This window comes from Magallana gigas, chromosome 7 (genome assembly GCF_963853765.1).
Source record: "Magallana gigas chromosome 7, xbMagGiga1.1, whole genome shotgun sequence".
Lineage (NCBI taxonomy): Eukaryota > Metazoa > Mollusca > Bivalvia > Ostreida > Ostreidae > Magallana > Magallana gigas.
The window spans coordinates 52,805,479-52,832,456 of NC_088859.1; the positions used below are offsets into that span (position 1 = coordinate 52,805,479).

General features: G+C 35.3%; 2 protein-coding genes across 5 annotated transcripts in view; one reads left to right on the forward strand and one right to left on the reverse strand.

The window, feature by feature from the left end:
• LOC117684596 (SH2 domain-containing protein 4B) overlaps positions 1-26,500 on the forward strand; it is a 33,455-nt gene extending 6,955 nt beyond the window's left edge. The window contains exons 1-12 of one of the 4 annotated variants that reach the window (XM_066065736.1): positions 9,244-9,424; positions 11,925-12,040; positions 13,161-13,233; positions 14,441-14,597; positions 15,552-15,641; positions 16,648-16,771; positions 19,470-19,511; positions 20,612-20,774; positions 21,304-21,460; positions 24,552-24,709; positions 25,381-25,601; positions 26,058-26,500. In XM_066065736.1, the coding sequence (XP_065921808.1) occupies positions 11,942-12,040; positions 13,161-13,233; positions 14,441-14,597; positions 15,552-15,641; positions 16,648-16,771; positions 19,470-19,511; positions 20,612-20,774; positions 21,304-21,460; positions 24,552-24,709; positions 25,381-25,601; positions 26,058-26,177 (1,404 nt within the window). In that variant the 5' untranslated portion in view covers positions 9,244-9,424; positions 11,925-11,941 and the 3' untranslated portion in view covers positions 26,178-26,500. The other 3 variants (XM_066065737.1, XM_066065738.1, XM_066065739.1) reach the window with 3 other exon arrangements.
• On the reverse strand, positions 4,193-6,767 carry LOC117684593 (tripartite motif-containing protein 2-like). Its single transcript, XM_066066870.1, has 2 exons — positions 6,667-6,767; positions 4,193-6,313 (listed from the first exon to the last, which is right to left on the reverse strand). The coding sequence occupies exon 2, from the start codon at positions 6,273-6,275 to the stop codon at positions 4,596-4,598; it is 1,680 nt and encodes a 559-aa protein (XP_065922942.1). The 5' UTR covers positions 6,276-6,313; positions 6,667-6,767; the 3' UTR covers positions 4,193-4,595.
• Positions 26,501-26,978: the final 478 nt, after the last annotated feature.

Consider the following 26,978-nt stretch of genomic DNA (forward strand, 5'->3'; position numbering starts at 1 on the left):
TTATAATACACAGAAAAATTGTTTTCAAAAACCAGATCGACAAGAAAGTGTTTTTTGGGGTTAAAAATAGATTTATTTAGGATATAGAGGAGGAAATAATCAGAGGATCCAGCAATGAAAAAGGTTTAAGATGGCCAACTTTATAGTTGCTTTTGATGATTCCTGTAAAAGTAGATGTATTTGCACCTTTTCAGAAATTATTATATTTTTTATATATTTTTTGATTTTTGAAAATTGGAACACAATTAACAAAATACACATACATAAAAAAATTTCGTTCTGAATTTTTTTATTTTTCCGTGGCGTCATTTGATGGGTGGGGGGGGGGGGGGTGAAGGGGTGTTGTCGTCGTGATTTTATGATGGAATGATAAAATGAAGCTTTCTAGATGAATTGACATAAAATAAAAAGTAGAAATAGTAAGCTTTAGAAATTATGAAAACAAAAATATTCTCTCCTTGTCATGCTTGTGGTTAATTTTTCTAATTTTCTAATGAATGAATTCATTGTACCAATCTACGTTTGCAATACACTCAAAATAAATTGCAAATTTCGTGCATTAATTTTTGATATCTTGAGATGACTCAATTTAATTACCAGATGGTGGAATTTATGTTGTAGACATAATCAAACAGAATGAATAAATCGATCATTTATAAACCTCACCCCCGAATTAGAATCGTGAGGATAGGAGGAGACGGAGTTTTTTGTTTTTGTTCTTTTTTTTGCTTTTTTGTCTTGTCAAGATTTCGGATAAGGCTAACCCCCCCCCCCCCCCACTTTCAATTTGCTTTCGACGTCTATGTATTGTAGCATTTTTTGATTTGAAGTGCAAAAAATTGCAACTTCCTATAAACGTATATCCCAATCGTAAATGTGCCCATATTTTAAGAGGACCCCTAAATAAAAACAGATGGTAGATTTTCCAGGATATTTGCAGGTACACTAGGGTTGGTGTACATTGCACAATGTTAAATTTTGAAGTTTTGGTGTTGTAGTTCTTACGCAAAAAAATTTAAAGTCGGCCTGCTTAATTACGTTGATTTTTTTTAGACGTTTCATTTTTATTTATTTTACATGATAAAGGTTTATTTGATAAAAAGATATGTTTCAGTTCCTCATAAAAATTAATCACCAATATAATTATATAATGTTCGTTTTAAATAACCATCAGGAATCAGAAAAACATTTATAAAATAAACATTTATAAAATAAACTTTAATAAAATAAACAACTGTGTGGAAGACCTTGAACAAGTGCCATCACATTTTGCAAGAACTTATGTGTATCAAAATACTGAGATTTTTATCTATTATTATTTGAATTACGAGCATTTTAATCTTTATCATTGAAATCTTTTAATGAATGCCATTAATATGCTGTGTCTCTTGTAGCAATTTAGCGTCACAGAAAAACGATCGGGATCGAGATACAACTTTTGTATAAGTAAAACAGACGATATTATTGATGTGAAGATTTATTGCTTTGAAACCCATTTCTGTGGTAAATAGGCTATCAATGCCAAATATATTCGTACTGAATGAATACAGTACATAAACTGAATGCAGTTTCGCTGTAGAGTATTGATGTCTAGTCATGTCTAAGTTTTGTAGCAATTTATTTTTTCTCAAAGAATTCAGTGGTTTTAAAATAAATTTCTTTAAAATATAACACGTTAATATATCACATTTTTTTCAGAAAACATGCAGGAGTGAAATGAAAAACTAATAATATTGTTAAGATACAAAACAATTAAATAATGCAAAAATTTAAACAAAAAATATTTATATGCTCCGAATATTTCAATGGGCTATTTGTTTATAATGTGTGACAGGGATGTGAAAACTAATCACCATGTTTATTATGACTAAAAAATTCAATGACAATTATAACATTTTAACATAACTGAATAAATTTTGTAAGTCTGAAACTCTTTATTCTTCTAAAGGATGTCATTTCTACAAGAAATCTACAGATACATTAAATACAGGGACAATTTAACATGACTGAATAAATTTTGTTACTCTAAAACTCTTTCTTCCTCTAAAGGATATCATTTCTACATGAATCTACAGATACGTTAAACTGGTCCTGTTAAATACAGAGACAAGTGCCAACCTACCAAGTTTCAAACAAAACAGATCAGGTAAACCTTTGTGTAGGTATCAGGAACATGGACAACTGTGTGTATTCATTTATATAGATTTATAACTGTTTAAACAAATTTGATCAATAATATTCTCAAGAATGTACCTCACCATTTAAGCATTCATCAATGCCATGGCAATGCTTCAATTGTTATTGATTTACACGTTTATTTAATTTTAATCTGTAGAAATTGTAAAATAAATGAATTTTACAGTATAATAAGGAGATAAACTATATACAAATACAACACAAACAGGCTAGTTATCTTATATGTACAAAACTGTATTAAACCCTAACAATGTATTAAAACAAGAGTGAATATTGTAGGGGAGAGAACTTTCGATACGCCGCTGCATTTGGACGGTTTCCTGTGAGGGGCAGAGAGAAGTTATAATTCTAACCAACGTGACCATGTGGAGGTTCGTACTTGTACAAAATCAGAATAATTATCATTGTAAAAAGCACTATAAGTAACCTCCCTTATTAGGTCACCTGAGTGACTTGGGTGACCTACATGTATTGCGATGCGTTTTCGTTCATCGTCGTGCAGTCGTCCTTCGTGCATTAGTACTCATTAATTTTAAAAATTTTCAGCGTTTTTTTAGCCTGCTAGCTAGGATTACCTATCCTGACTATATTTAATGTGTTAATGTGTCATATAATTTGGGTAAAAACTGTAAAAATAAATTCAATTTTGAAAAATTCCCTATGTTGTCGAACATTAAGCAGTGTACATGGTTATGATATGCATGGATGCCAACAAGAAAATTGTAAATTTTTGGCCGCTGGGTCCGGGGTTGTGTTAAGTTTGGTTTTTAGCGTCCATATACTAAATATGGATTCTTTGAGGAATTTCCTCTCTACTACTGAAGTATTAGCAGTCAAATTATGTACGTAATACAGATGGAGAAGGAAGTCTGTACCAAAATTGTGAAAATTTATACCCTCTCAATCAGTGGTTCTGGTGTTATGGTGGGACTCTTTTTGTAATATAGTAAACATATGGCAAATCATTGAAATTTTATATCATACTACCTAGCATCTTGCAGAAAACTAAGTTCTTGGTTTTGTTGATGACTTTACTGAGTCAATGTCGCTGGTGTTGTGCGGGATGAAAATATTTTTTTTTGTGGTGGGGGGGGGGGGGGGGTGACTGGTCATCTAAGTGCAGTATGAGGATCAACCAGAAGTGTAAAATGCATGACCCTTCGATTAAAGATTCGTGTGGGGGGAGGGGGGGGGACAACAACAAAAACTGAGCAGGTGGTTTAGATGAGATAAAGATATTTGACCTAAATAGTAAAATTTTTAACCTTTGGTTGAGTGGTTCTGTTTCTTTCTTTTTTAAATACATATATATACATATATATATATATATATATATATATATATATATATATATATATATATATATATATATATTTATATATATATATATATATATATATATATATATATATATATATATATATATATATATATATATATATAGATAATTTATGATTTACATGCTGCAAATAAAAGAACATTAACCTGCCTCATGACAAAATAAGTCAAATTACTCATATTGGTCATAATTCTCCCTTCTCCAGTCAATGAATAAAATCAAATATTTGAAAATTTCAGAATACCAAATCCATTATCCTCTTAATCATTTGAAATCCCATGAATCGTGTAATCTTGTTTCTAAGCAAAATACTATAGTCTATTTTGTTTTAATAATTATAATTAAGCTGCCATTCTGTGAATCCTCTCCTGGATTTTATCTCATACTCAGGTGTACTTTAGGGCCCTTGGGCCTGTTGTTTGTTGTGAGATAAATCTATTGTCTTCCTAAATCTTACTTCTGAAGTGCCATAGAGGCATTATATGCTTTTTAATTAATATATTTCATATGCAGGTACAGCTGTGACAGTCTAAGTGTCTACAACATTATACATGTAATTGGAAGGACTGTTTGCAGACGAAATACAAGTAAGTAATCAGGTAATTAAATTCATCATTACTCAATCAAAGAAACGGCAGTAACAGGTGATTCAATAATTTATTAAAACAAAGTTTGCATAGTAAGAAATATAGATATACATTGAGTTATTATTTTAAAAATAAAAAAAATCAGCATTATTCACAATCATAATTAATTTGTATGTAATATCTTTATCAGTTTGTTTACTATATACAGTAGTATATTCATTAATGCTTACATGCATCAGTATACAATGAAGTACATGTATAAAGTATCATGATTATAGAGATTGTTCACCTGTAATATAAACAGCCATGTTGTTTACGTGTACATTTTCTGTTATTTATACACACACTTTGTTTACATATAATATATACACATGGTTTGTTTGTAAATAATACATATACTGTATTTATATATAGTTCATATCAATGAAACATTCCCACAGCTTACATATTTGTTGGTAATACACACAGTTTGTTTACATGTAATACTGGATTTTCTTCACTTTACCTGTGCCGTGTTCAGCCACAAAGAGGTTGTCTCTGGTGTCCACACATAAACCATATGGACCCTGTAAATGACAGTTGTCAATGTAGCAGAGGAACTGTCCGTCCTGATCCAGGATGTGGATACGGTAGTTGTTATAGTCTGCTGTCAGGATCCGACCCTGGCTGTCTGTTGTGATGCCGTATGGATCAAATGATTCCTTGGTAGTAGAGGGAGGACCAGTGTAGGTAAACCGGAGTTTCCCGGCCTGATTGACCACCACTACTGCATGGGCTCTCCAGTCTGACACACAGATATCTAGGTTCCTGTTCTCACTGATGTATTTAGTGTATTTACCAGATGAATAGAGAGGTTGTCCTTTGTCGTCGTACTGAATACTTTGTTTCTCTGTGGAGCCAGAGTAACACACAACTTTTGTTTGTTTATCATCATCACTGTCCATGACAACCAGGAGGTCACCAGAGGAGGTACTACAGACATTGCGAGGTCTCCACCCCCGTAGTCTGATCACTGTCTGTATCTGTGTATTCTTCACTATGTTCACAGTTCTATCACTGTAATCAGTATAAACTAGATCCCCACTCCTTGTCACTGCTATGTCCAGTGGATCGTTCCCTGACTTGGTTTGGACTGACTTCCTTAGTTCTCCCTGCAGGTTGTACAGTCTCATCTTGTTGTCCCCACCACACGCCCATAGTTCTTCATCACTCAGACAGGACACACTGAATAATCCATTAGAGCCTTCATACTCGGTGTTTATCTGTGTGATGATCCGTGGTACATCAATGAGCGGTCTGTCCAGGGGAGAGGACTCAGCACCGGGGGAATCCATGGTGTAGACTTGTTCTTCTGTTTTAATAGATGACGCTGACAGAGAACCAAACTGTTGATAAAGCTGTTCTTTGTTGATCTTCTGAGGGGTAAAACTTGGTAAGGACACGGTGAGTTTAGGAGGCAAATATCTTCTGAATTCAGCATTCCTTGATTTGTAGGCAGAGACAAGACTGACATCATTGGAGTCCACTAACTTCTTCAGATCAGCAATGGTCTGTGTGATTTCATCAATGGTGCGTGTGATTTCATCTTCCTGTTTATTTAGGACGGCCAGGTGTTTGGTGTCCATTTCATTCAGATCAGATTTCAGTTTGTGGATCCTGGTGTCTATTTCTCTGTGCAAGGCTTCTCCATGTTTGTCTATTGCTGATGTCAATTTCTGTCTGTTTTTATTTAGAGCAGCTTTCTGGACTGGGATATTGGAGGCAATCTGTTGATATTTAGGAGAAATGGATTTCTCTAACTCTTGCATTTCTCTCTGTAAAAGTTCTTTTTTGCTTTCAATATGTTTAACAATGTCAACTGGTGTATGTCCTAAATGTTCTCCAGAAATACAGAGTGTGCAAATAGGAATGTCACATTGTTCACAGTGAAGTTCACATTGTTTTGTGGAATGTTTAGGACACTTTGGGTAATTTGGAGTAGATCCCCTCTTTTTAAATGGCACCACTTTGTGTTCTTTGGAATCATCCAAGAGATGTTCCCCCACACATGCTTTACACAGATGTATGTGACAAATGTCACAATACAAAGGGGGCCCCGGGGTCTCACAGAGACGACACCGTAACACATCCTGGGCCCAAGTCCTAGGGTACATGGTCAGGCACACGATGTAAATTACTGGAGTACTAGATCCTGAAATCAAATATCTATGATTATTTATCTCTTAAAACCCCCAATGCTTTAGTGCCTATAAGAAATTAAATGTTTGTTATTATGACTACATGTACATACCTATTCTGTTATAAAGTAAACCGCCTGTGTGTATCATTCATATTTATCTTTAGTATACATGTATATATACTGTACTTTGACCTTTTCCTGTCCTTGCATGTTTTTTACAGTGTAATTGTTAAAATTGATATCATAATTATAATATAAATATCAAAACACTTTCTTGGTCTGATGAATAAAAAGATATTTTCACTATTTTTTATCCATTCAAAGTAGAATATATCTGTTATTCCGATAGGTACAAACTGATTTACCTTAAACTTCTATCATGGCGGCTCCAGGTATTTACTCTTCCTGGTCTGGTTACCTGCCTAAAGTCACGTGATAGATTTAAATGTCAGGGACAGACTAAATAGATGACCTATTTCTTTTATTCCCCCCTCTGTCTGTCCTGTGTTGGGGATCATGTGGAAACTGTTATTGAAACATTGTAGAAGTCTCTGAGTATGTCAGCCACATGATTATTTGTGATATATTAAAAGAATTTTCTGCCAACAAGTTCAGAAAATTGAATTTAGAACGTTAACATGTGTAGAAGGCTGAAAGATAATTAAAACCATATACAATTTATTTATATCAAAAGTAAAGTCCATATACCTGATTGATGTCATAGTTGAGGTATGAAATGATTTAGTTCCACAAAATTGGTGTTTTGGCATGAAAAATTGGGTACTTCCCGGATTTAATTGGTTGGGGGGGGGGCATGAAGGGTGTGTTTGCTTCAATACCATTATTTATTGTGAAGTGTAACAAAATAGAAAATAATGATGCGTGGGCTTGAGTACATGAGGCTGAAACAACCTTGCACTCTATTCTCGGGGAAGCCAAAAGTACATTCATAAAAAATTAAAAAGAATATCATAGGGGACAAGTGGTCTTTATGTTGGAGTCAAGTTTGTCTTGACCGGTGGGTGTTGTCCTGAATTGGGGGCAGGTTGTCTCTTAATTGGTGTCTCTGTGGCGACATGTTTTGGGGAGAGTTGTTCTGACCTTCATATCAACCACCAAAGACAGGACTTTACTAGATATAGTTCTCTCTCTCTCTCTCTCTCTCTCTCTCTCTCTCTCTCTCTCTCTGTTATCCATTATTAGGGTCTCGATATACAGGTACCTTATAGTCATGAGTCTATTATTCCTTCTATCCATCATTCCATCCATCTGGATGTCCGATATCACATACTAGTACAGAGCATATAGTTTCTTTTTCTTGGCCCAATCTGGGTCATACTTCACCCACAGAGTGTTTTGGGGTAAAGGATGTGCAGTGACTTTGAACAAAGTATGATGGTCACAGGCCATAGTCAACCTCTGTGTAAAGTCCCTGTCTTGAGACTTTGCCATATATAGTTTCTCCTTTCCCCTAAGTCTGACCTGAGTCCGTGCGCTGCTGTTGTTAAGTCAAATCATTCTCCATGGCATGAAGGCGCATTAAGCCGGTGCTTATCCCCAGCTTCCGTGGTGCTAAGCGGATGTGAGTCATTGACTCCCCCTGAATGGGTCACCAGTCCATTGCAAATTGGTACTCAATTTCAGCTGGGTGGACTTAGAAAATGTAGAGAAAGTATTCCTTGACTATAATTTGCACAACACATAACATCATGAGACCACAGAGGGATTTGAATATGTGACCTTTTGTTTACTGGTCTAACACCTCTGACCACTGAGCCACGTGCTCCACCCATGCATTGTAGAGGAAGTTTAAATCAATCACAGATTAATCAAAGCATAGTTCACTTCAAAGTTATAGAATAAACCCCAATTTAACAATGTAATCATTACTTTTATTAAATGTGTCATTTCATAGGCCAATCACTGCTTGATGATGCATTTGTAGGCTGTGGGTTAAAACATATTGTTATACTTTCATGTTAAATACTGAAATCTGATTGGTTAAGACGCAGTTAATAATATTTACTATTACCCTCAGCGTTAGCAACGCACTTGGCAACGGGTAACATTAAAAAATGTTACATGCGCGAAAATTATGCGCGTACGGTTCGCTGTAGAATTCACGTTATTTCTATATAAAAGCAGTAAAATTTTCTTAAAAATTTTAAAAAAGACATTCAGTATAACAAAATAAATAGTGCCTGTTTGGGAGGATAACAGTTGAAATTGACACCCCTCGAAAACCATTGTCAACCTCCGCTTCGCGTCGGTTGACAATGGTTTTCTCGGGGTGTCAATTTCAACTGTTACCCTCCCAAACAGGCACTATTTATATATTGTGTACAGTCATAAGCAGACAAATTAGATTAATGATGATACGGCTTAATTTGTCAGTGGCTTTACATGTAGTAACTCAAATTTCTATAAATAAAGAAAAAAGTAAGGGAGGAAATACTGGATAGATGTTAATATCATGTTTTACCGAGAATCTTGGATTTCCTCTGTTTCTCATTTTTTTTATTCCGTCTACTCTCTCCTATGTTTTAAGATGCTTTTACAACATTTGAGAATTCATTAGAAACTTTAATGCTTTGTCTTTTTTGGTTAATATGTATAGTTTGCAGTCTGAACTTTTAAAATTATTTTGTTCAATTTCCTTCAGTCACATAAAAATGTGTTTGTTCTTGAAAAAGAAAATATAATATTTAATGCAGCTCAAAGGAATTAAATTAAAATCAGATTCATAAAAAATAGTATAATAGGTCTATACTTTCTGGTAGGATAATTTGAATATTGGTATTACGGTGATCAATAAGAAAATAAAATGATAATTTAATGTTTTTCTCTTCCATTGCTAAAATTGAATTATGATGACTTATGATTATCTCCCTTGAGAAAATTCATTTTTCCCGCCATAACATCGTGAAATATTTTTTCCGGGTTAGCAGCGCCACCAACAGGAAGTTTTGGTAAAGTGGAAGTAGAAAGCGAAGGTGCTGTACTTCACAAAACAGCATGATGCTATGGACTTATATTTAGTGTAGAAGATATTAACTATGGAAGAATGATGCATTAGTTTCCGCCATATCATTTCAGCACGGCATTGATTGCGTTGGTCGAATCGTAAGTAGAGCATTAAAATGTGTTGCCCCTTGTTACACAGCTGTTATAAGAGAAGAGACGAAATATTCGGTTGTTGCGGCCTGTTGGTTAGCAATTCTCAGTTGTTGGTTGTTTTTGCTATTTACTTAATGTCTGTGATGCGAATACACGCATATTAAATTGACTGGAGTACGATTATCTCGTTGTGAAAATCTCTCTCTCTCTCTCTCTCTCTCTCTCTCTCTCTCTCTCTCTCTCTCTCTCTCTCTCAACTAATGCTTTGGTAAGCAATGGAATGATATTGGACATTTTAAACTATACCTTTCACTTGTCTGCATTAAGAGAGAAATCAGAGAGTGTAATTACTTTCATTTTGATGACATTGTCAGAATGGGATGACTTGAAGATTGTCATTACAAGCTAATGGACAAACTTGTTTTGAATTTGACCTTAAGGGCTGTAACTGATTGACCTATATAATAAATAGTTTCACTGATCATTTACATTGTTTGAGTTGCTTTAATTTATTCAAACATGCAAATATTCTTGTCCCCATTAAACAATTTAAAATTGAGGTCATGTTGATAAAACTTACCAATTGTTGACATATCTATGTCAGCTATACTGTATTGAATTTCATGGAAGAGAAAACTACACTGTACAAAATCATGTGTGTTATTGATTTACATTTGCACTGAGCAATGATTTTTTTTGCGGGGGGGGGGGGGGGGGGGCTGTCTTTACAAAACTTGTTGTAGTCAAATAATGCATCTGTTCCTAAGTTAACTTTCATGATTTTGTGGTGGGTAGTTAGTCGCTGATACCAGTGTTGTATGATATGATGTACTGTGATGTAACAATATACAGAGGAAGGAGTATTCTACTTACTGATAAACAAGACAATGATACCAGTTCATTGAATGTCATTCTCCACCTTACAACACAAACATTATTACACACATTAGGTCTATGGAGAAGGAATAGGGAACATCTGGGAAGCAGTGATTCAGCAAACAGTTAATGTCCCAATGTTGTTAAAACAAAGGATATATACACAAGTTGTTTGTGTTTTTGTATTCCTTGTTGTGCAGAGATTTAGTAAAACATCGCTTCTCTCTTTCTTCAAAACTCCTGTCTAAATTTTTTTATTTATATTGGAAGAAAGAAAAATATAGATGTGTGTATTTTGATTTCTTATCAACCAGTCAGATCAAAACATCCTCAGCATTCAAGATTAAAAACTGCCATTCAGCGGAATTCTACAAGACATTTTGTAGATTCTCAGTGTGATTGGAACTCTGTAGTGATATGATAAAAACTGTGTGTTGACTCTGCTCCCAGGTATCTGGTGTTGATTACTTACTGGAGGGGGGTAGGAGTGAGATGTTTGGGGTACCAGGATGCCGTGTGTACGGTAGGGGGAGGGATTGACTGGCGTGAGTCATGTGATCAGCTTGTTTTTGGCAGCGGTAAGATAACGGGATGACAGCAGACTGGAGTCATCCTAGATATTGTCAGGTCATCGTATCAATCCAACTCCCAGCGGAAGTGAATTCACTATATATATATAAACTCCTCTCTATCTTAAACCACCATTATCTGTTCATCTGTGAATCAGTTGAATCTGTCTTGTACCAAGAGAATTGAAATTACATACAAACATCATGTAAAAGATATAAAACCGTTAAATCAGCGGTTCATTTGTTTTATTTAAATGTTGGCCAATTAAGTCCATAATCTAAGGAAGAGGAAGAAAGAGTTAGAAACTTAGAATTAATTAATACAGAGAAATAGCTTTATTGTAACCAAATAGCTGACATCTGTGTAAGGTAATTTAAAGTATGTAGATAAACATGTATTTTGAAATTTTTAGGACAGAGACATTAAACGTAAAATACATATCAGTGATTTTTAGAATTGAAATCCTTTGTAAAGTTGTCTCTCACACTCTGAAAGTCTCAATGAACATTAATCTAACGGAGCGACCGTGAGGTAGAAAGCATTACAACTGAAGTATGGCCAATGATTATTATGAGGAAGTTGTTTGTGAACACTCAAACATTCTTGAGTCTAGTAAAGTATTTATCAACATACTATTTCCTTGTGCATTTCTAAATTAGAGAAAACATAAAAATAGATCTATTGCCTTTAACATGTATACCCTGGATTCCATTTGATCTAGAGGTAATATGAGAGAAAGTCTGTAAACGTGGTAAAGTGTTAAATTTGTAGAGTTGGTAACAATGTAAAATATGTAGTGAAATTTTCATTGTACATGTATTAATATCAAAGTAATAAAATTCATCATTTAAGGATTGCGTTAGTTTTTAAACCAGATGTATTGAATGAAATTTTAATATGAGTTTGAAAGTTTCTTTTTATAGGCAAATATTGTTCTCTTACAGTGTTATTTTTACTCTAACAAGTACAGTAATTATTTCATTGTAATGCTTTCAAATTAACGAAAAATTCATCATTAAAACAAACTGTAAATTATGTTTGGTTTGTTTGTGGGTTACAGGTCAGTAAGAGTCCACCATGTTGCAGCAGATTCTCCAGACGATGACCGTCGACCCTGACCTCCTGTCAGAGCTGTCGGACGAACAGAAGGCCATACTGTTTGTCAAGATACGGGAGGTGGGTGATGTACCTTAATCTGTACCACAGATATACACATGCAGTTATATATGTATATAATACTGAAGGTCATAATGTTTGTCAGAATTTGGGAGGTGGGTGATGTACCTTAATATTGTCTAAATCACATACATGTAGAGTTATTCATGTATATTATACAAAAGGCCATACTGTTTATCAAGATATTGGAGGTGTTTGATATTATATAAATAGTGTCTGTTTGGGAGGGTAACTGTTGAAATTGACACCCTGAGAAAACCATTGTCAACCTCTGCTTCGCGTCAGTTGACAGTGGTTTTCGAGGGGTGTCAATTTCAACTGTAATCTTCCCAAACAGGCACTATTTATTTTATTATATTGAATGTCTAAATTTTAAAGAAAATTTTACTGCTTTTATATACATGAAGAAATGAAGTGAATTCTATGGGGAACCGTACGCGCATAATGTATAAGCATGTAACAATTTGTTGTGTTACCCATTGCCAAGTGTGTTGCTAACGCAATCAGATTTCAGTATTTAACTGTTTGGGAGGGTAACTGTTGAAATTGACACCCCGAGAAAACCATTGTCAACCGACGCAATCAGATTTCAGTATTTAACATAAAAGTATAATAAACCTTGATATTGTCAGTACCACATACAGTTATACATGTATATCATACAGAAGGCCATGGTTTGTCTGTAAACAGCAGGTTGGTGATGTCCCTTAAACATTTTATGTTCAATTGAAATCAATATACCGTAAATGTAAACATTCTATGTTCAATTGAAATTAATATACCATAAATGTATTACATTTGGCTGTGTATTTCATTAAATTAGACTAATTAGTGGTTTTAGCAGAGAGCAGCTTCTGCTAAATCAGGTACATTTCTAAATATAATGTATACAGATATTTGAATAAATGCATTCATAAATGCACCTAATTATGTAGAAAAGTCAATTTCTGCAAAATATCAACACTATAGATTTAAAAATGAATATTTTATGCCCATTTTGCTTGAATTAATTTAGTTTAACTGTTTATTTTTTATAAATCTTCAGAAACGCAGAATTAATTAATGGTTTTTAATGTGAGTTGATTGAATCTGACAAATGTTTTCCTATCTTTTAACCCAGGAACAAGTCCGGAGGTACAATGAGTTTGAGAAGAAGAATCAAGATGACCGGATTCCAAGGAAACCCAAGAAAGGTATGCTCTAACACATCGGTTGTATGCTATGTGTTGTACAGTTACGCTGGCCGTTATACTGTTGTTAATTACTGTTATTACTGTTTTATTGTTTCGGTACAAACCAATGCTCCAAGTTTGTTGTCATACTATTCTAAAGATTTCAATGTAGAAATTGTGAGATATGTTGATGATAAACTTTGAGTATTTCTTTCCACCCTAACAGAGAGGGTGGTCTGTTTTAATGGCTTCCTGCCCTAATTACAGGTTAATGTAGCGGTTCCCCGGGGTCAAGGTATCGACTTTAACACCTTGGTCTGAGTGTCACAGTGTAACTCTCATTTAATTAAACTGATTTCACTAACGTCAGTACTTCCTGATTTTAGACCATCAATGATCTTACAGATAATTAATGCTTTAAGTGTGTATGTGCAAGTAATTAGTGGCTGATTGGAGAACTCATAGCAATCTATCTTATTGAACTCTCTAATGATACTCAGGAAAATACTGTATATATTTGTATTGATAAGAATTAATTATTAAGTAAAATGTAATAAAGGAAGAGAAGCTATTTGATAAAGCAAAATATATCATAATTTTGGTCAGGAGCTTACAATAACTTCAAGATAGCCAGTTTTGTAGGATTTGTAATGTTTTAAAGTTTCATAAAGGTCATCATTTATAAATTTTCAAGTATAGCTATAATTAATGAAGAAAGATTATGTTTCACAGGTTTTTTGCATTAAAATTGACGGTGAAGGGGTACCATTAAAACTGAATGAAAATTGAGCTACCACAATCTTTAATGCTTTCACAGATTTATATGATCAATGATGGCTTTTAGTTTTTAGACACAGCACCGCTTAAAGATTAATTCAATTGTTCGCGGTTTTTTTAAAAATACTTATGGTGTGGACTATGGAGCGATTGCAGATACAAACTTCCTTACAGTTAGATATTTGAAGGGAGACAACTTCAGGCCCTCTTTTTACCCGTAATTGATCTAAATAATCATGTCACTTAAAAGTCCATTTATATGTCAGAGCTCATGTTCAAGGAACATGTACAGATGATAGCTATCTTCCAAGTTCTTTGTGTATTTGTGTGTCTTTTTTTGGATTTGTTTGAGGTGGCTATGATTCTGGATGTCATACATGTTTTATTCTGATCACTTTTCCCATTTATTTCATCATAGCTTTGTTATTAATGCGTTTGATTTGTTGAGTAGGTAGAAAGAACGTGGACTTCCTGTTGGGCAAGAACGGCAGGGAGTGGGTCTGGGTGATGGGAGAACACAAACACGACAGGTCTATAGAGGAGATGATTGAGTTAGAGATCCAGGAGAGGGCACTCAAGGAGGCCGAGCGCGAGATCGAGGAGATCAGGTGAGATATAGCAAAATCAGTAATGACATATTGAGTCTTGGTAATGGGAAAACCCAAAATTGACAAATCTATAGAAGAAATGATCAAGTTAGAGATCCAGGAGAGGGCACTCAAGGAGACCGAGCGCGAGATCGAGGAGATCAGATGAGATATAGTGAGATCAGTAATGACATATTGACTCTTGGTGATAAAGGAACACAAAAGGTATCATGAATGAGATATAGGGTGTTGGTAATGGGAAAACATAAAATGACAAATCTCTAGAGGAGGTATTCAGGTAAGTACATGTAAGGGGGGCACTTACAGAGTTTGATTGTGGGAGTGGGGAGATCAGTCAAGATAAAGTGAGATCCCTGATGAGATAAACTGACAGGTTGAGAAAAACAAGCTAGATAGAATATAGTAATTTCAGATCAAATGTGGAGCTGTTTTGAGAATTAGTTATATCAGATGGAATAATAGGACAGTCAGAGGAAATGCTGACAGGTAAAGTGATATCAGACGAGTTAAAGGAACAGTTTAAGAATTCCAGGTGAGATATAGTGAGATCAAGTATGAAACATAGGGACTGGTTGAGCGGATCAGGTGAGATACCTTAGATCAGAATTTCTGTTTGGACATCTTTAATATTGTGAGATTTTCAATGAGATAGGAGAAGATTAAACTTTATGAGATCAGTAATATGTTGTTCACTTGCATTATTTTATAAGGATGAACATCTAGTTTTAGGTTAAAAATGATTTATAAATATAGTTACAGAAGAGTGAATATATTTGAAGGAAAAGTATTTTACCTGTGAATGATTTTTTAGTCTCGCACATTGTATACTTAAAAAAAAGTAATTGCAAATTATAAAGAAATGGTTATTTTTTACTTATTTGAAATATAAATTCCGTATCATAATTCACATTCATTTTTTCACCTCTCTAAATGTTGTGTTTTGGCCATACACAGAAGGCAAGAAGAAGCAGAGCTGGCCAGGAAGTTAGAGGAGGAAAAAGAACGCATGGAGGGAGAGCAGCATCAGAAAGAGGAGGAGCTCAGGTTGTCAATCAAATATACATCTGATGTCAATCAAATATACATCTGATGTCAATCAAATATACATCTGATGTCAATCAAATATACATCTCATATCAATCAAATAATACATCTCATGTCAATTAAATATTTATCTCATGTCAATCATATATACATCATATGTCAATCAATTATACAACTCATATCAATCAAATATACATCTCATGTCAATCAAATAATATATATCATGTCAATCATATAATTCATCACATGTCAATCAAATATACATCTCATGTCAATCAAATATACATCTGATGTCAATCAAATATACATCTCATGTCAATCAAATATACATTTTATATCAATTAAATATACATCTCATGTCAATCAAAATATACATCTCATGTCAATCAAATATACATCACATGTAAATCAAATATACAACTCATGTCAATCAAATAATTCATCACATGTCAATCAATTATGCATCTAATGTCAATCAAATATACATATCATGTCAATCAAATATAGAATCAAATATACATCTGATGTCAATCAAATATACATATCATGTCAATCAAATATACATCTCTTGTCAATCAAATATACATCCCATGTCAATCAATTATACATCTCATTTTGATCAATTATATATCTCATGTCAATCAACTAATTTTCTGATGTCAATCAAATATGCACCTGATCTCAATGAAATAAAAAGTGTATACCAGATATACACCTTATGTTAAAAATTTTATATCGTATGTCAAATAAAAAACACACCATATGTCAATAAATTATACATCTTATGTCAAATAGCTTGAAAAATCAATTTTCTATCATAAAAAGATCTTGTATAAACCTTTGTAAATCAACATGATGTATACACTTTATGTCATCCACTTTGTGTTTACCTCAAATAAATCTTATGTCAATCAAGGGTGACATGTCATGTAGTGCAAGAGTTAATGTACCGTGTCAACTTATTCTGTTAACTGTAATTGTAAATGTGTATACAATCTGTTTGTAGGAAACAGAGGGAGGAGGCTGAACTGTACGCATCGCTAAAGCAAGCCAGGGAGATGGCGCGGAAGCTTGAGGAAGAAAAACAGAAGGCTGAGGAAGAGGAGAAAATCCGTGTTGAGCAGCTAAGGGTAAATATAAAACACTAGATATATATCACTGGGCTCAGGGTAAATATAGGTCACACTGTATCACTGGGCTCAGGGTAAATATAGGTCACACTGCATCACTGGGCTCAGGGTAAATACAGGACACACTGTATCACAGGGCTCAGGGTAAATACAGGACACACTGTATCACTGGGCTCAGGGTAAATACAGGACACACTGTATCACTGGGCTCACTGCATCACTGGGCTCAGGGTAAATACAGGACACACTGTATCACTGGGCTCACTGCATCACTGGGCTCAGGGTAAATACAGGACACACTGCATCACTGGGCTCAGGGTAAATACAGGACACACTGTATCACCGGGCTCATGGCAAATACAGGACACATTGTATCACTGAGATCGAGTAAATACAGGACACACTGTCTCACTGAGCTCATGGTAAATATAGGTCACACTGCATCACTGGGCTCAGGGTAAATATAGGTCACACTGCATCACTGGGCTCAGGGAAAATACAAGACACACTGTATCACTGGGCTCAGGGTAAATATAGTTCACACTGCATCACTGGGCTCAGGGTAAATACAGGACACATTGTATCACTGAGATCGAGTAAATACAGGACACATTGTATCACTGAGACCAGGGTAAATACAGGACACCCTGTATCACTGGGCTCAGGGTAAATATAGGTCACACTGCATCACTGGGCTCAGGGTAAATATAGGTCACACTGCATCACTGGGCTCAGGGTAAATATAGGGCACACTGTATCTCTGGGCTCAGGGTAAATACAGGGCACACTGTATCACTGGGCTTAGGGTAAATATAGGACACACTGTATCACTGGGCTTAGGGTAAATATAGGACACACTGCATCACTGGGCTCAGGGTAAATATAGGGCACACTGTATCACTAAGCTTGGGGTAGATATAGGATTCACTGTATAATTCAGCTTGGGTAAATAAAGGATACACTTTATCACTGAACTCAGGGTAAATATAGGATACACATTCACTGAGCTATATATTTTGTAAAGCATACAAAGAAGCCTCTTGTCTAATTTTATCTTTGTTGAAGCAGTATGTTCGTCTAATATTGTCAGTCTACTTTGCTGTAGCAATGTGCTACATGACATTATCAGCCATCTATGCTGTGGGCAGTATGCTTTCTGACACTGTCAGTTTTCTATGGTGTGGCAGTATGCTGTCTGATACTGTCATTCTTCTATGCTGTGGCAGTATGCTGTCCAAAACTGTCAGTTGTCTTTGCTTTGGCAGTAGGTTTTCTGATACTGTCAGTTTTCTATGCTGTGGCAGTATGCTCTCTGATACTGTCAGTCTTCTATGCTATGGCAGTATGCTGTCTGATACTGTCAGTCTTCTATGCTGTGGCAGTGTGCTGCCTGACATTATCAGCCATCTATGCTGTGGCAGTATGCTGTCTGATACTGTCAGTTTTTTATGCTGTGGCAGTATGCTGTCTGATACTGTCAGTCTTCTATGCTGTGGCAGTGTGCTGCCTGACATTATCAGCCATCTATGCTGTGGCAGTATGCTGTCTGATACTGTCAGTCTTCTATGCTGTGGCAGTGTGCTGCCTGACATTACCAGCTAACTATGCTGTGGCAGTATGCTGTCTGACATTGTCAGTCTTCTATGCTGTAGTAGCAGGCTGTCTGACATTGTTTTAATGTAAATAATATTATAGTTAAAAGTTTTGTAATGCAATTATTGACTGGGTATAAGGGCAATATATGATTTGTTGCACTGAAGTCAGAAATGTTGCTCAAGGACAAAGGCTGAGGATAACATTTCTGACTGAAGGTCCAACTAATCATATGTTACCCAACTTCCAGCCAATAACTATTTTGTTATACCCTTCGCTACAGATAGTATCATCTAGTAGCATCCAGCCATTCATGTTGCACAGCCCAGATCTGACAAATATTTTAAATTACTTGTAGCTGTGATGTAGCGATCTAACAATTTGGATGTTGCACTGGCAGACTTTTTGTTGATAAGAACTATATTGAAGGATATTTTAAGGGTATAACAAGATATTTTGTTTATCTATGCTGTAGCAATATACTTGACGTTTCGGTAATATCTTAAATTCTTTTTATTTATGATAAGATAGTTGATTTGTTTGTTATTCGGGAAAAGGAGAAATGTTGCACTGTTATAAATTCAATTAACTAGCTTTTATTTAAATAACACTGGTCAGAAGCTATAAGATGTTACTCACTGACAAATAATTTAATGCTGGTTGTAACACGCTTTCTGATTGGTTGAAAAATTTATTTTATATCGTATAAAGAATGTTGCCTACGTCATAGTAAGACAAACGTCAAAAACGTATCAATCCGCCTGACGTTACGTTTGAATTTTGTACAATTTGATGTCATTTTATAGATCAAATGACCGTTTTTATCAACAATTGATAGCAAATAAATTAGATTATAAGGAATGAATTCAATATTTTTAAGTTTTATACGATATAAAATGGTTTGGAACAGTTTACGCTTTTTTATAAACCGCTTCGCGGTTTATAAAGCGTAAACTGCCCCAAACCATTTTATATCGTATAAAACTAAAAAATATTGAATTCATTCCTTAAATAAAGAACTATTTTTGTATGTTATTTCCACATCTTACTGCTTCTCCGCCTTCTGTTTCACTGATATATTGACACTTTATCTATTGTAATGCAGCAGAAAGCGTGCCGGAGTTGTCAAGATTTAGATGCTGTGGAGGTACTGTCAATTTGGTGCATGTGTACTGAGATTCTAGAAGATACTACTGGCTTTGTCCTGTCCAGATTTAGTCATCTAAATGTGTCCAAAAGAGTTGTCTCCCATAACCTATTACACAATGTATACACGAATCTAACGGTCCTCAGTCTAACAAGACTTGATTATATTATTAATTTCTTATTCCTAGACTTAGATGACTAAGACTGTCTTTTAACGTAATGCATGCATCATTTGGTGAAGTTGTGTATTTTTTGTGTGCAAGTGTGTTTGTGTGTGTGAAAGAATTTACAAGTGGTAGATGCAGTGAACTAATGGTGCCCGTGTAGTGTTAGCATATGTTCGGTTCATTGAATAAATTAGTTCTACCGATTGAATGATCTAGTTCCCCCTACATGTAGCTAACACAAGGGCTTTTGCTGTGCACCAGATCATCTTAGAAGGCATTGGATCCATCATTTACAGCTGGTTGTAGTTCATTAAATGTCTTCACTTTTGGTGGTCACCTCCTCAATAATGATTTCAGTTTTGTGTGTTATTCGTGATTGCTTTGTAAGAAGCTGGTGATATAACATGGTGTGTTTGGCTGTAGACATGCATTGCCTGCTTTACAAATATTATGTGTTGTAAATGTCAAGTCATTTATTATTGATACCTAGGTGTATTTATAATTTATGAAGTAAACACCAAGTTTTACTTTCTGAGGTATTTATGATTCAATTAAAGCATTCACTTAAGCATAAACAAATTTGATCTATTTCTTGTATTTCTTTAAATTTTCAAAACACATGGTTTGATTTTGATGAGCAATGATTTTAACAAGAGGTCCTTTTGGTTTTTAGTGTGACTTTGGAATGATAGCATGGTGTTTACATGTGTTAATTGAATAAGGATATCTTAACTGTAATTGAAAAAAAAACATTTCTAAATGAGTACAGCTTTTTCTTGCACAAATCAATAAATCATTAATACTACAGGTGTAGGCTGTTGATACACCACTGGCCATAAGCACATCTGCACCAAAAAATTGCAACCTATTATCTGATGGTATTATTTGACGTATATACTATATTCAGAAATATCTTTTTATCAATCGTTTACAGCACAGGTTTGCTGAGGATCAGAGACGGTCTTTAGAAAGACTCGTAAAGGACAAAAATCGTCGCAGTTCGGAAATCTTCACCGAGTATATGTGTAAAAGAGAGGAGATGGAGAAGATAGCAGAGCAGAACCTACAGGAAGTGGAATTAAGCTGGCAGGAGCAAGGTGCTCTTCTGACATTTGTCACACCTAAGTTCTGTATACAGGCTTATTTTTGCCCTGTGTTATTTTCGCCTTTCTTCACTTGCAAATGATTTGCCCCATCTTGAATTCGCCCAGACAAAGTTGTGTTTAAAGAGAAATAATTTGAACACCTGCAATTCACCCAGTATTAAATTCATCCGCTGACAGCGAAGGCAAAAGGTGCGAAATTGAAATGGGGCAAATACCGGTACTTCCTTGTACATAGTATTCCTCGTATTGACATTACACACCTAAGTATTCTACTGACATTAGTCATACCCCAGTATTTTGTTGACGTTACAGGCCCCAGTACTGGCATTAGCCACTCGCTATCTTTCTACCTGCTGTGACATGCCCCAATATTCTTTGATTGACATTATCCGTGCTTACATATAATGTATAATCATTCTGTCTAAATTAGTTACACCTCTCTAATCTACCTTCATTAGCTTCACTCTACCCAACATTGTACGTAATTGTATGCATTAATTAATTGTTAATTTCAATGCAGAGAAGAAAGCGAAGAAGGCAGAGGAGGAGGTGAAGGAGTTGGCGAGGAGGGCCAGGATAGAGTACAAGAACTCGCTGCGACAAGGCATGAACGTCCTGAACGCTGTGTCAGCTTTCTCAGGGAACGGGACCAATCAGAAGCCACCGGTACCCCCAAAGTAGGTCACAACAAATATCTTCCAATAAAATCAGAAACCACCAGTACCCCCAAAGTAGGTCACAACAAATATCCTCCAATATAATAAGAAACCACCCATTCTCCCAAAGATGGTCACAACTCAATGCATCATCAAAAAAGCATGCAAGTTGTCCGTCGTCCGTCCGTCCGTCCGTCCGTCCGTCTGTCCGTCCGTCTGTAAACTTTTCACATTTTCAACTTCTTCTCAAAAACCACTGGGCCAAATTTAACCAAATTTGGTACAAAGCATCCTTATGGAAAGGGGATTATAAATTGTTAAAATAAAGGGCACAGCCCTTTTCAAAAGGGAGATAATTGCGAAACAGTAAGTTTAGGGTGCATGTCTTTAAAAATCTTCTTCTCAAGAACCACGGCACCAGAAATGCCAATATTTACACAAAAGCTTTTATATATAGTGAAGATTCTAAATTGTAAAAATCGTGACCCTCGGACCAAAACTGGGGCCCCAGGCGGGGTTCAAAGTTTAACATAGAAATACATAGGAAAATGTTTAAAAAATCTTCTTCTCAAGAACCACTGCACCAGAAATGCCAATATTTACACAAAAGCTTTTATATATAGTGAAGATTCTAAATTGTAAAAATCGTGACCCTCGGACCAAAACTGGGGCCCAAGGCGGGGTTCAAAGTTTAACATTGAACAACATATGGAACATGTTTAAAAAATGTTCTTCTCAAGAACCACTGCACCAGAAATGCCAATATTTACACAAAAACTTGTATATATAGTGAAGATTCTAAATTGTAAAAATCGTGACCCTCGGACCAAAACTGGGGCCCCAGGCGGGGTTCAAAGTTTAACATAGAAATACATAGGAATTTTTTTTAAAAATCTTCTTCTCAAGAACCACTGCACCAGAAATGCCAATATTTACACAAAAGCTTGTATATATAGTGAAGATTCTAAATTGTAAAAATCGTGACCCTCGGACCAAAACTGGGGCCCCAGGCGGGGTTCAAAGTTTAACATAGAAATACATAGGAAAATGTTTAAAAATCTTCTTCTCAAGAACCACTGCACCAGAAATGCCAATATTTACACAAAAGCTTGTATGTTTAGTGAAGATTTTAAATTGTAAAAATCGTGCCCCTCAGACCAAGACTGGGGCCCCAGGCGGGGTTCAAAGTTTAACATAGAAATACCTTAGGAAAATGTTTAAAAAATCTTCTTCTCAAGAACCACTGCACCAGAAATGCCAATATTTACACAGAAGCTTGTATGTATAATGAAGATTCTAAATTGTAGAAATCGTGCCCCTCGGGCCAAGACTGGGGCCCCAGGCGGGGTTCAAAGTTTAACATAGAACTACATATGAAAAATGTTTAAAAATTTTCTTCTCAAGAACCACTTCACCAAAAATGCCAATACATACACAAAAGGTTGTATACATAGTGAAGATTGTAAAAATCGTGACCCCCGAACAAAAAGTGGGGCCCCAGTAGGGGTTTAGATTTTAACATATGTAGGAAAATGTTTTAAAATCTTCTTCTCAAGAACTATAGTGCAACTGTTTGGGATATTACTATGCATACATGTACATCCTTAAATAATGTAGATTCAAAAAATTGTAACTCCCAGACAATTGATGGGCACCAAGAGGGGTTCAAAATTTAAACATTTTAAAAAACATAAAGGAAAAGTTTAAAAATTTTTTTCTCAAGAACTACAATGTTTTAGTTTGTGGAATTTCTATGCATGCATCCTTCGATTATGTAGATTCCTAATTGGTAAAATCGTGACCCCCGGACCAATACTGGGGCCCCAAGATGGGGTCAAAATTTATTAAAGAAATATAAAGGTAACATGTTAAAAAATCTTCTTCTCGAGAACTACAATGCTTCAATTTGTGAGATTACTATCATGCATACAACCTTGGATAATGAAGGTTCGACAGTTTTAAAATAGTGACCCCTGGACTAATACTAAAGACCCAAGATGGGTTTAAAGTTAAATGTAGAAGTACCGGTATATATGGAAAATGTTTAAAAATCTTCTTTTCGAGAACTACAATGCATCAATTTGTCAGATAACTACGTCAGCACCCTCAAATAGTGTAGATTCGAAATTATAAAAGCCGTGATCTCAATCTAATACTGGGGCCCCAAGAGGTGTTCAAAGTTTAGCATAGAAATATAGAGGGAAAATGTTGAAAAATCTTTTTCTAGGGAACTATAATGCTTCAGCTTGTGTGATAACTAGGCAAGCATCCTTAAATAATGTAGATTCCAAATAATTAAAACTTTAGCACTGGACTAATACTGTGGCCCCAAGAGGGGTTCAAAGTTTAACATAGAAAGATATATTGAAAATGTTTTTAAAAAGTTTTCTCAAGAACTATAATGCTACAGTTTGTGAGATTACTATGCAAGGATCCTCAAATTGTGTAAACTCTAATGTAGTGGAACCAAGAGTTATCTTTCTTGTGTTCTGTACAGTCTGAGAGTTATTCCTCTTGAAGTGGAACTCTGCTATGTTCAGTTTTTCAGGTTGTGTACGTGCGGTCCCACCGCAGTGCTTCACATTTTCATTCCTATGTTACTATTTATGTTGTTCAAGCCAACCATAAACCTCGGACCATAACTGGGTCCCCAGAAAGGGGTTCAATGTTTAAAATAGAAAAAGCATATGCTACGAAATGTAATGTTACAAGGAACTGCTGTTCATGTGAGCGATGTGGCCCATGGGCCTCTTGTATCTTCTTATACTGGAAGAATGGAAGATTAAAAAGGAGGATGTTTGCTCTTCTAATACTGGAAGACGAAGATTTTAAAAAGGACAGTGTTTGATCATAAAGAACATTCAAATGTATGAAACTTTAAAAATGTATGCAAGGCACATGGATCTGACACGAGGCAAATTGCAATGTGTGATTTTGTAACCAATGCAATGTTTACTAGATTATTTTAACTTTACTAATTCTATAATGTACAACAAAAAGAATGAAAGCAGATTTTCACATATTTTTCACTTCATGTTTAATAAGAAATGATGATTATTTTACTGGTATTAAGCCTTAACCTTTTATGTCTTCTATCATTCGTATATAACAGAAGTGACGAGTTAAGAAAGAGTGCAGCCAAAGTGATCAAGAAGAGGCCACCCCGACCCCCCAACAAACAGGCAGTGGTCAATTGGTTCCTGGAGGAAGAGAGACCCAAGGGGGTGGGGACTGACCCCTGCACTGGTAAAGTGGCCCAGTGGTTCCACGGTGAGTGTACCATGCTGTGGTTTGATTCCTTAAAGGAACAGAACTAATATTTTAGCCACTCATTTCATACAACTATAGATAAGGTCATCATTAAATTCATGCTCTGAGGATAAAAAAATCCATTAGCTACCCATTATATACAAGGACTGAAAAGGTCTTCACCAAATTCATGCAGCATTAATTTAAAGTTTTGATGTAATGTCAAGCATATGAATATGTTGTGCATTGGCATCATATTGCTAGAACATGTCGGCAAGTTGTGTATACAATACAGATATAATTGTTGAGCCAATCAAATAAGGTGTTACAATTAAAACTCAATAAACATGGTTTTTGATTAATTCATTTAAAGGAATTTTCTATACATAAGGATAGGTTGCCCTAATGAATGATAATTAATGGGCCAGAATTTTACCATTATGTCAAGCAGACTAAAATATTGTGGTCACAAGGCATAATATAGGCAAATCATATTACACAAACTTTTCAATTTGTACATTACAATTTAAGTATACATAAAGTTGTAAGATATAAGGAATCTTCGTAATCAAAATGTTAAAACTCAAACCAAAATAAATCATCTGTCTTGCCAGTTACCACAAAAGATTAGTTAAAATTCTACAGCTTTCATACAGTCATTTATTGATGCTGATGCTTTTTTGTGATTTCAGGTGTTATCTCTCGGCTAGAGGCGGAGAATTATTTACTCAACATGACGTTAGGCAGTTACCTGGTGCGAGTGAGTGAGCGAGTTTGGGGCTACACGATTTCCTATCGCGCTGAGGACCGCTGCAAACACTTCCTGGTCGATACCTCGGAACAAGGCTACCAGTTTTTTGGAGCTAATCAGCTTGTACATAGAAGTCTAGCCGACCTTATCAATTTTCATAAGGTAAAATTTGACACAACATTGCGACATGTTATTTAAAAGCTAATTTTGCTGTTTAAAATTACTAGTACATGTCAAGATACTGTGGAATCATCAATACTTGTGATGGTTGAATTTCCTTGGAGTTTGGTGGTAACCTTCTACATCATGAACAAATATAAAATTTGAACTCAATTTGTTTTTCATAAATATGAATTAAGTTTATAATGCATGAATTCGACAGTAATCAGCGAAGTTTGATTAAGTCAATGTCAGAATCGTTGAAATGACTGATGTGTAATTATTACAGTAGTCCTGTTGTTATAAAGAAAAGAAAAATTTATTAAGTTTCTGATGTAAAGTTTTCTGAATTCTTTTAAAAATCTCTGTTTGGCTTTTTCAAAAGATGGCAGCATTTTCTGTTTAAAAAGTTTGATGTTTGGAAAAGGAAATAATTTAGAGAAATTTGGAAATTTTCAGAGTAATCCAATCACAGTGACAGGGGGTGAGTTACTGCGTTCTGCGGTCGGCCAACTGAAGGACCCCCCGGACTACCATGAACTGATGAGGCCCCGCATAACGGAGAGCACAGCTTTATAAAAAAAAAACTACAGAAACTAGGCCACCGAATCTACTGACCAATCAGGAAAGACCTAACATCACAGGCTGATGGAGAGGGACTAGGATAGGTTCGACCGTGATATGCTGTAAGGAAAATCAGCAGGACTTGTCACCTTGTCTGATGCCTTGGTATCTGCAGTAAAGGAAGGTCACTCAATCCATACAGAGCAGGGCTTTGCTCCAGGTGTAATCCTGAAAGATATTAACTTCTTTTTCAAGTTTCCACCTACATATTTATCCATTTTTATTCCCTTGATTAGATTTTTTTGCGATACTTGCTCACATTTTCATACTTTTCAATTTTGACACCCCCCCCCCCCCCCCCAACCCCCCCCCCCCCCCAACCCCCCAAATTTGTTTTATTCCATTTGATATTTCCCTTAAATTTTTTATTTGTATGCATGTGGAGTTCATGGTTGTAGATGAACAACAGAGCTGTGTTCAAATATATTTATTGTTCTTAGATGACATAGTATCATTTTGATTACGTGTGACATATGTTAATTTTAGAAAAATGCTTTCTGATAACTTAAGATGAATGTTGCTTGTCAAAGCAGGTAATTATTGATTTGATCAATTGTTGAGTGAATAGTAAAGATCTGTGTCAAATTCTTGCTCACGAGCCCACCCAGTGGTTCCTGTAACTTGTTCAATACTATAAATTCCTAATTAAACGTGAGGAATTTATATCCGCGTAAAACTATAGAAAATATGGATAAATGTTCAGTGTTCGTGATTTGATACAAAACAGCTGGATCACGGATTTAAGTACCCGCGTAT

Coding starts and splice junctions, on each gene's coding strand:
- LOC117684593 (XM_066066870.1), bottom strand. CDS start 6,275: ATGTACCCTAGGACTTGGGCCCAGGATGTGTTACGGTGTCGTCTCTGT.